Raw genomic sequence first — 11,154 nt, forward strand, 5'->3', positions numbered from 1 at the left:
CCCAGAAATCAAAATATCAGGGAAAATGGTATCGCCCAAAGGTGGCAGATTTACTAGGACCCCAACATCCTTTAAGGTAATGGACATGGGACTAAGAGGAAGGATAAAAGTATTATACTCAGAAGACCAAAAACTTAAAGCGATTGGAAAAAGTGCTGGGTCAAAAATAGGGGGTTGAAGGGAGATTTCTAACAAATCAGAAATCCTAACATTATAAAAAATTGTCTTAGTAGGACCATGGTTCACAAGGCGAGCATGCCATCTACGAAAAATGACATCAGATTTAGGCCAAGTGCGAATGCCTCTTTCGCTAAGCGGCCTCAGCGGCAAAGAGTTTAGAAACGGAGGGCCCTGAGTACAAGGGAACAGCTGACCGACCGTCGCTTGTTCGATGGCTTCGGCGTTGTTAAATGAAGGACCTAGATAGATTTTATTGAGTTCAACATTGGCTGGTGCAAGGAAGTTCGGAGTTATATATGGCCGAGTGAGGAGTTTCTGGAAGTCTTCGAAATTGAAGGAGTCACCAGACTGGGATTGTGAAGCAACCATTAGGAATGAAATAGAGTTTGTCGAAGTTTGCTTAAGAAACGTAGCAGAGAAGCAAGAAGATGAACAGTAATATTGCGAGAGAGAAGCGCGAAACAATGAGGCGTGATTTAGTGGTGCAATGAAACGACGTGTATTTGGGGGTTATAAGGGTTTGCAAACGTCGCACCTTTTCAGGTTATGAAAGAAAATAATGATTGAAATTCTTGGTAATTTCGAATGTTGCTAGGAAACACAAAGTGAATATGGCAAAAATTAATAATTGGTATTAATTCTGCCATATTGGGGGGTAATTGTTGACACACAAAAAGTTCAGCCCAAATCGAATAGCCAAGGAATGAAGCCCAATTGGAGGATCCCCAAATCAGATAGCCCAAAGCACGTCCCAATCAGGATATTCAGGATAAAGGCCCAAATAGAGAAGCCCATGAACGCGGTAATACCATCGTCCAAGCTTGCAAGTCGCCTAAGATTTGAGTGAATGGATTGTCATGCAGTCGCCCAGAGCTATGACCCTGTTCTTGCCCAAACCTTCGAGTCGCCCAGGATCTTAGCAAACATAAGATATTATGGTTACCCAAAAGTGCGGTTAATGAAGCAGTTATTGAGTAACCCTATCACGTTTCACGATTCAAGGAATTCAATTGAAAACGGTTAAACGACAAAAAGTAATGACAGTAATTAGAGAAGACAGTTCCATGACAAGTTGGCCACTATGAAGAAAGTGAGCAGTTATAGAGCGATCAAGCAATTTTTAAGCGATTGATCACGAAGAGATCATCCCGGGAGTATAAAAGGAAAAAAAGACATAGAGCAAAGAGACCCTGAATCAAACACTCTCAAACAGAGAATATGTAACTTTCAATTTCTTAGTTTAGATTTAAACACTTCTTTTTCAGTAACTCGTGTGTTTGTGCCCCTTAGAGGCATTCTGTTTTATTTTCCAATTGTAAAGTCATCGCCAATAAAAACACTCCTTTTTGAGACTTTGTCTCAAGAGGTTTGTCCCTTATACAATCGTCTGATCCCTTTTTTAATTGTTAGCGACTAACCCACGTGAAACATACTTTTTTTTTCTTTTTCTTTTTTTAATTCTTGTTGGATTGGCTGTAAAACATATGTAAAATTTTAAGTTGATCACTAAAGTTTAATTTGTTAGATATTTATATAACAAATATAATGTGTGAAAAATAACTAACTTAGATGAAGTGCCCGATTAATAGAAAGTGTGGAATTTGTGTGAGAGGTAGAGAGTTCGAGTCATATCCCACACTATAATTGAAGCCCCTTTTTGACAATCATTACAAGGAGAAATTTGGATAACATGTATTTTGCAATAGTAGTTTTTCGAAAAATGTGAGATTAAAAATGATGAATTTTTTTTGATTTACGTGTAATATTATTTTTATTGCAGAATGTGTGGTTAAACAAAAAAGAGAGAAAAATGTATTAAAATTTTAAAAGGAATCAAACAAGGGTAAAAAGTCTTCGATTTTGGGCTCTTGGACTTCCTTGATTAAATTAATATTTTTTATTTATTTTAATAACTTTCAAAATTATTTAATGGATCAAATTAACCAGTATAATATAACATTTTTCAACAATCCATTATCAACATTCTATTAAAAATTGCAAATCTTTCTAAATCATGGTAGAGACAGTTATATCTATTCTGACTATATAATCACTTATCTGATTTTGAAAAATCACATAAAAAATGAAACTATAATTTTCATATTATGTAATTTTCACACTTGAGTTTTATATATTTTCTGAAATCCATTCGTGATTGTTACAGAAGTGGTTTTTTTTTTTATCGTTATATTTTGAGAGTAATTGTCCACAGAGGTTGCAGCAGTTATCAGCAGGCAATTTCACCTTAGGACACCGTACTGTCACGAAACTCGATCAATCGATAAGTTTTATTTTTACATTTTACTATTTTGCAAGTTACAACACTTATTTATTTTTAAACATAATTTACCATGAAAAATGTTATAAATAGATTATTTCACCAAAGTAGTTTAATTTGTTTTATAAGAGCATATTCAATTAATTCTCCATTTTTAAATATTATATTCTTTAATTTAGAGAATATCTATAAAGTTAGAAATAAAAATTTTGAAGTATTCTACAGAACCTTTATATTTACTTTTACTACTCTTAAAAAAAGTATTTATTATTTTTTTCTATATTTTATTTTAATTAACTTTTCTCTAGATTATTATATTATTTTTTTACATTGAAAATTTGAATATTTTAAATGTAATTAATTATAGAGAGTGAGTTTGACCCTTTAAATTTGAAAAGTCAAACCTATTCTCTGAACTTTGAAAAGTGGCCCACTTTATTTCATTTTTTGGTTTCTCTATAAATACCCCTACCCATTTCCATTTTTTCACACAACAAGACATTCCAAATTTCCAACAATTCTCTCTCACACTCTCTTCCACAATTGTACAATATACTACCTTTATTTTTATAATTTTATCTTGAATTTCGATTATTCAATATCAATTCATTCAATTATCACACTGCAAATTTACAATTACAAATCCACAATGTTACACACATCAACTTTCTTTCTATACTCTTTACTTAGTTAAGTTTTAGTACTCACTATGCTGTCTATATATTTTAATTTCATCATAATTGACGAATGGATTCACACTTAGTTTGTTGAGGGCTTCTTTGGTCTCAAAGGCAAATCACCTATGATGTCGCAAAATCAATTTTGGAATCAATTTTTCGATCTAAATGAAGTATCCATTTCCAAAGATATTCCAAATTTGGCTGCTCGTAGAAGTAATAATCCAATTGATTTGAATTACGTTAATGTTTCTGAAATGGAACAAGAGGAGGAATCTCAATTAGACATTCCCGATGCAAGAGGAAAATGAAAGGAAAAAAAACAAAATGTTGGGATCACTTTAAATTGACTTCAACGAATCATATGGTTGATGGAGTTGCAGAGTCTAAAGTAATATGTAAATACTGTCAACAATGATTGGTACTCACATCAATCGTCACTACAAAGCATGTGCGACCAAATATAAACTTCTTGAATCTAGCCAAACACAACTACAATTTAGTAGTTCAGGTCAAAATGTTGGGATCACTTTAAATTGACTTCAACGAATCATATGGTTGATGGAGTTGCAGAGTCTAAAGTAATATGTAAATACTGTCAACAATGATTGGTACTCACATCAATCGTCACTACTAAGCATGTGCGACCAAATATAAACTTCTTGAATCTAGCCAAACACAACTACAATTTAGTAGTTCAGGTGTCTGTTCTATGACTTCGCCCCTCATCACGTGGATGTATTCGAATGAGAATACTCGAACAAGAATGGTGAAACTTGTTGTCAGTGCTTAGTTGCCTCTAACAATAAGAGACAATGAACATTTCGTCTCGTACGTAAAATAATATTTTCAACCAAGGTACATTGAAGTAGGTCGAAACACTTTTCGTTCAAATACAATAGAATATTTTCTTTGAACAAAACAACAACTGATTATAGATTTACAAAAATATGAGGTTGTTATATCTTTAACTTTGAATATATCGACAATTATTAATAAAAGAGTTTATAAAGCTATAATAGCACACTACATAGACCCATTTTAGTGTGTATGCATAAAAAATTATTGAATTCCCCCCCCCAACCCACCCCACCCCACCCACAAAGCTAACAATATAGTGTGAAACGATCTCCCCTAAAAGACAACAAGCATTTGAGGAATTTTATATCGAATTTGGAGTGACAAATACGAAAACATTTGTTAGTGACGTAGAGTATAGATGGAATTCCACTTATTATTATCGTTATGCAAATGTTTTGAACATTTGATAATTAAGTTTTATAATAATAAGCATATTAGAAACGATGACAACATTATTTTAAATGAATTCCATTGGCTTTTAGCTTTAAAAGTTAATTTTTTTTAACAAATTTATGAGTCTACAATTTTTTATCTTAAGTTTACTATTTTACTAGCTGTACGGTGCTTGAACATCTTTATATAATTGCAAGGACATTTCGTAAATGCAAAAATGATCTCGATTTTAGTGCAATTATATATTCTATGGAATTAAAGTTTAGAAAATATTGAGAATATTTGCCCATGTTATTTCCTTTAGCATGCATCATGGACCCTCGATATAATTTATCAGGGGCTAAATATGTAATTAATCAAATTTAGGAGCCTTAACTTTTAATATACCTATCGCGTATAGAAATTTGGAACCAATTTTATGTGTAATGTATGAATTATTTGCAAATGGGTACAAATATTAGTCGAGTATCCTCTGTACCAACTCCTTCTACTAATATTGAATAAGATGGCGCTGAAATATTAATTTTAGTCGAATGCATTCAGATGTATAGATAGGATACAAATGCAATTGGTCCATCTAATAATAGTTTGTCTTTTGCGTGTGATCAAACAGCGAACGCAAATTCAAATGCATAGCTTGCTAAATTAATTGATTACTTTAATCATAATATACCTACCAATAAAACAATTAAAAAAGGTTCAGAAGAAATTATTGAATTCTAACGAAGGTATGAATGACGATGACTAGTGATTTCTGTAATTGCAAAAGACCTACTGACAATTCCGGTTAGCACTGTAGTTTGGAAATCTACTTTTAGTGCAAGTAAGAGAATTTTGTCCGAAATCAAGAGCCGACTGCAAGAAAATATTTTTGAAGTATTAATGTGTGTGAATGATTCACAAGACTCTCATTTTCGACTACAAAATAAATATGCCGAATTGCATGTCGTCAGATAAATAATATTTAATTTAATCATATCAATCAAAATTTGTTATTTTATAATATTGTTTTTAATTTTCTTTAAAAAATTGTAGACGTTACAAGTTGTTGCTGTACAATTTTTAACTCCACTCACTCGAAATTTAAGTAATCAATTTTAAATTCAAATAAATGAGGAGGATTTATGTTTTATCTTTATAAGAGCTCATGAGTCGAGCTCGTCAGTCAAGTAAAGAACAAAGCATTACAACACAAAGCTCGTGGGGCTCATTGCCACCGCTACGAAAGTAGTTACGTGACAAATACAAACTGCCAAAAATATAGTGATAAAAAATAATGTTAGCTCAATTTAGTGGTACATGTAATATGTGTCAATTTTTCAATTTTGTTTTTAACCACTTCCTTTTCTCGGCAAAGAAATGCAGCATTTATAGGCAAAGAACTGCGAACGAAATAATAGAATATGAACAAAAAAAGGTAAAGTAGAATAGTAAAAACAAATTTTCTTCCCCTTTCTTTAGAGCATCCCAGACCTAGAGATCTGTTTTAAGAAATAATAGAAAGAAAGAAATTGTCGGCAGATCTGTTTTCTGGGATATTCGATTTTCCTTTTTTCTGGTTGATCGATACAGGAGGGAAAGATGAATATATTTAGATTAGCAGGGGACATGACCCATTTGGCGAGCGTCCTTGTTTTGCTTCTCAAGATCCATACAATCAAATCCTGTGCTGGTACGCGTTTCTATATGCTTCCCGTTTCCAAAACTCTCATATGTATACATCTATAAATTCGTGAAATTATGAACTTGTTCGGTGCTGAATCTTGAATCGCATTGGTTTTGTAAATTGGGAAAGATTCATATTTGGTAATTTCAGTCATGTTTTTTGAGTTGTTGTAACTGGTTTTTCGAAAACTTTTTGTGGTATTGCTTCAAATATGTTAATGCTTCTGTATATTGCAGCTGCTAAAGGTAAATTTTATGGATTTGTTTGGGCGCTAAGAGCTGTTGCCTTAGCTAATTAATTTATTTGGGATGATTATTGATTTATATTACCTAATTTGGTTTAAGAAAGAGCATTGGGCATATAGTGAGAAAGATGTCTAGTTATCAGGTCGTTGAGCCTGCTGAGAATCTTTAGGAGACTGAAATTGAAGTGAAATTTTCTAAAGCTAGAGTAGTTTCATCACGGATATTTGGCACACAATAATTGTATTGGCAGTAGGCAGACTTGATACAGTTTCGAAAAATCCCGTGTGGTCAAGAATTGGCAAAGGCTATGTTTTAATGTGTTTGTTCATTACATGACCTTCAAATCTCAGTCACATTTGGCATGTAATAGCTGTTTCCTTTTTTTTTTGCTCTGATTTCAGTTTTCTCTTCTTTTCCAAAATTGTTTTTCATTACCCTTATTGGTCGTGGGTATTCACTTTATAATCCAGTGATTTACTTTTGAATTATTATATCACTTCTCGAAGTAATAGAATTAATGTTCTCTTTGTCATTTTGAATCCTAAATTTGGATCCGGTATCATTTTCTATGTTGCTTAGCAGTTTGCTTGAGATTTCTCAAATTGATTGAATTATTAACAACAAACTGCTCTTGAAATGGGTTGAAATGCTTGCTATGATATCCACCGTGGAATAAAAATATCATTAGTGTTCCACGTCTCTATGTTTGGTCCCCATTTTTGGTGATTCGAGTGAGACGTGGACAATACCAGATAATATGGTGAAACTCTAGAGATTGGTCAATGCGCCTTTAATACTTGAGAATATAAGTCCAATATCATATCCAAACATGTTTCTTGACTAAACAGAAGCACGTGTCACTTTGTGCACTGGCAAGACTTGTCTTCATTTGGATGGGAGATGGACGAGAGTATAGTTGCCTGAACTCAATCAGATGTCTATGGACACATAATTTGCAGTTAGTCCTGTACTAGATTTCTAGGTATAAGTGTCTTGTTTGAGCATTATTTTGGTTTAAGATTCATTTTCCTTGGCAATTGGCATGTCTAATTTGTGGTGGATTTCTGAATGACGCTCATGAATTTCAACTCTTTTCAACATAGACATTCAAGTCCTCACCATGATACATGCATACTCACTTAAAATATTATCAATTTATCATTCATAAAATCAACATAAGTCCTGCTACATACTCTGTCAGTCTTGAATCCACTGGATGTCTTTCAGTCGGATCTGTTATGATTAAAAAATCTACTAAATAAACTAGAATTGCTCTCTTGTGCACTGTTCACTCAGTCAGGGGACACTTCAAGTACTAATAAGTTGTTTTCCACTTATGTCCATGTAGAATTAATCTGAACGGCTTAGTTTTGTTTCTGCTTATGGAAGCGTGTTTATGCATCTAAAATTGAAAAATGTTGGGAAATTGGCACCTGAATTATTGTGGATACTTTTACTTCGTATGAAATGCGTTATATAAATTCATCCTCTTACTCATCTTGTGGGGCGACTAAAATAAGTTTTTGCTCTTTTTGTTACTATTGATTTTTTGTTCCTCTTTTGAATATTGAAGTAAGAAGTTGTATGATGGAATTATCTGTACAAAATTGAGAGCTGCATCGAAATTATATCAATGCCTGCATCATTTGATGTTCACTTCCTCTGTCATATTCAGGCATTTCTCTGAAGACTCAGGAACTCTATGCTCTTGTCTTTGCTACACGCTACTTGGATCTTTTTACCGACTACATTTCACTCTATAATACTCTAATGAAATTAATTTTCTTGGTGAGCTCTTTCTCAATTGTCTGGTATATAAGGCATCACAAGATCGTCCGCAGATCCTATGACAAAGACCAGGACACGTTTCGCCACTATTTCCTTGTGCTGCCGTGTTTTCTATTGGCCCTTGTCATTAACGAGAAGTTTACTGTCAAAGAGGTACTCAGGCTTCCCCACAGACCATTATTTCATGCCTTAATTTTCATTATTGTACATGGCTAATTACTTGTGGAAATAACTTATCTTCTCCGAATTATGAAAGTGAATCATTACTTTGTATAATATTTTTTGCAGAAAACTGCAGTCTTGCCTGCTCTTCTTGTTTTATTACTTACCTTTGTACTTCTGGCTTGTTTGAGTGATCAGATAATGTGGACATTCTCCTTGTACTTGGAAGCTGTAGCCATCCTTCCTCAGCTGGTCCTGCTGCAGAGGACTAGAAATATTGACAACTTGACTGGGCAATATGTTTTTCTTCTGGGGTAATTTATTTACCAGATTCTTATTCTTATATCTGACTCGAAATGACATTTTTTTATATTAACAATCTTGAGTATGCTTACATGTAAAATTTATATACTGAAGTGAATCTTATGACTCTTTAAATTTAATATCTGCTTGCTATTTCCTCTGTGGGCCTTGCTTGATGAATTTACGTGAGTATGAGCCAAGGATATTGACATTTTAATCTGGGCTTTAGAAAATCATTATCTGCTCTGTTTGTGTTTATTCGTTCTGTGACCTTATGGTCAACAAATACATTTCCTCCTAGTATTTCTTTGGTAAGGGCATGGTTTACTCAAGATCCACTATTTTTCAGCATTCATTCTATCACTAAATAAATTGTTGCTTAGAGTTTTTGTACTCGGTTCATGGATGAAATAAAGGAACTTGTTTGCTGAGAAGACAAAAGAGAGATCCTGAAGCATGGAGAGGTAGCATTGTTCTTGATGCTTATGGGGCTCTCTGCCTTCAGAAATATAGTAGATGAAAAATGATATTTGGTAACTAAACATGGAGATCCATGCAACATGGGGATGATGAGGTAAAATTAATGGGCAAAATGAAAAGAAAGTCCATGGGAAATTTAATTAAACGTCAAAGTCATTGCCATAAATAATGAAGTTTTGCAAGATGCTAAATATGAAGAAGGCCATATGGATTATGATCCAGGTTTCTTTGATGTATGAAGAGTATTATTCTGTTAAATACTTCTTTCTTCCAGCGGAAGATGTGATCATGGGTGATGGGTCAGTTGATGAATTAGTTTAGAACTTTACATGCAAAATTAGATATCACCCGAAGAGTAACCTCGTGGGCACACCTAGCCATTCTTCAACCTTTTTATCTGCAAATTTATCATTAAGTTCGGGTAAAGACTAATTCAGGATCCCCATCCTGACATTCTTTAGCTGGCTTTGACAGCAGTTATGAGCATCACGAGTATCATTAACAAAAGACTAATTTGGTATCTCGTGGCCAATCCAGTCTACATCTCATGCTAACAAAATTGGCTGTGACACTTGTACTATCGTCATCAATGTCAAATAATGAACTACATATATTTGGTGTCAAAATGCCCAGTTTCAAGTCATCGTCTTTGGTTAAATGAATGATGAAACTCGAATTTATCTATCATTCCTTTTTTTATCGCAGCGCATACCGGTCATTATACATATTGAATTGGATTTATCGCTACTTCACTGAGCCACACTATGTTCACTGGATAAGTATGTCTCTCTCTCTCTCTCTGAATACATCATGTTTGATAATAATTTTTTTTGCAGCAGCTTGCATACTTTTGTAAATATGTAAAATAAAAATATCACCATCCGCAATTAAACTGACATCATATACTTGTGCTGCTTTTGCCAATGCAGCTTGGATTTCGGGGCTTGTTCAGACACTGCTTTATGCCGATTTCTTTTATTATTACTTCCAAAGGTAAAATTGTCAAGCATTGACACATTATATGAACTTGCCATTTTGATCTAGTAAGTTAAATCATTTCATATCACTGTTGCAGCTGGAAGAATAATGTGAAGCTTGAGTTGCCTGCGTGAGGTCATAGCAAGAATTTTGATAAACCGCAGCATACATAAATATATATTTATTGTGAGGCCAGTCGCATTATGATAGTCTTTTTGTTTGTGGATTTGTTTAGAAGAAGCATTTCTTTTATTCCCAACTAATTGGGGTTTACCAAATGGTATGTAGCACCAAAAGAACTTGTGATTTATACTGACTCTATAACTTACCTTGACATTCTTTATTTTTAAGTCCTTGAACAGTCTTTCATGTTGGGTTTTGTACTGGAGAAACATAGATAGCACTTAGGCAGAAAATCTGGTTTAAGTTAGCTTTTGTGGCAAAGCATGGTTGTGCGTATTACAAAATCAACGGACGGATCTTTACAAAACCCTGCTCATTTTTTTCTTGTCCGGGTAATCTGCTATTAGATAGATACTCGTTTTTAACTGAGCATTGTGCGATGGATAGAGACCTCTCTTTGAGGTCACTACATTCTTTTCATTGAGCGTTTGAATTAACAAAATATATAATAAATAAATATATAACAAGAAATATGTGCAGTAAATTGTACAAAACATGTTATGTGTACATTAAGTTTGAAATCTTTTCATAGCCATCGATTTTAATAATATTTTTTTAAATCACTGGTCAGATTTTGAGATAGAGAAGGAAATGTTCATCCTTAATGTCAACAAGAATGTACATATAGATTTATTTTACGTTGATGATGTTACACGTACATCAGAGCGTCTATAACGATGTTCATTTCCTCACATGGAGGGATACGATGTAAGGGGGGTACCGCATTATGTACAAATAGCATATTCTTTAAAATAAAGGCACAAAATGAAAATGGTAAGGAAACCCATTATAAAATAAAGAAAATAAAGGAAGAATGCAAGATAATAGATAAAACTAGTCCCTTGAATGAATTATTAAAGAAATGGAGTAATAAAACCTTGATTCTTCCTTCAAATCCCTCAATTTTTGCTTCGTTTTTCTTTCTTTCCCTTTGGCCCCCCCCCCCCCCCCCCCCCCCCC

At 33.6% G+C, this 11,154-nt stretch overlaps 1 protein-coding gene across 1 annotated transcript; it reads left to right on the forward strand.

The window, feature by feature from the left end:
* Window positions 1-5,744: 5,744 nt before the first annotated feature.
* Window positions 5,745-10,380, forward strand: LOC111373300 (ER lumen protein-retaining receptor). Its single transcript, XM_022995807.1, has 6 exons — window positions 5,745-6,061; window positions 7,976-8,241; window positions 8,449-8,564; window positions 9,739-9,812; window positions 9,963-10,026; window positions 10,109-10,380. The coding sequence occupies exons 1-6, from the start codon at window positions 5,971-5,973 to the stop codon at window positions 10,143-10,145; spliced, it is 648 nt and encodes a 215-aa protein (XP_022851575.1). The 5' UTR covers window positions 5,745-5,970; the 3' UTR covers window positions 10,146-10,380.
* The last annotated feature ends 774 nt before the right edge of the window (window positions 10,381-11,154 follow it).

This window comes from Olea europaea, unplaced genomic scaffold, assembly GCF_002742605.1.
Source record: "Olea europaea var. sylvestris unplaced genomic scaffold, O_europaea_v1 scaffold111, whole genome shotgun sequence".
Taxonomy (NCBI): domain Eukaryota; kingdom Viridiplantae; phylum Streptophyta; class Magnoliopsida; order Lamiales; family Oleaceae; genus Olea; species Olea europaea.

What these genes read in the sequence shown, in the direction of transcription:
- LOC111373300 (XM_022995807.1), top strand. Translation starts at nt 5,971, where the DNA reads ATGAATATATTTAGATTAGCAGGGGACATGACCCATTTGGCGAGCGTC. An exon ending in CAATATGTTTTTCTTCTGGG is followed by an intron (nt 8,565 to 9,738) that starts GTAATTTATTTA and finishes TTTTTATCGCAG; the next exon opens with CGCATACCGGTCATTATACA. An exon ending in TTTTATTATTACTTCCAAAG is followed by an intron (nt 10,027 to 10,108) that starts GTAAAATTGTCA and finishes TCACTGTTGCAG; the next exon opens with CTGGAAGAATAATGTGAAGC.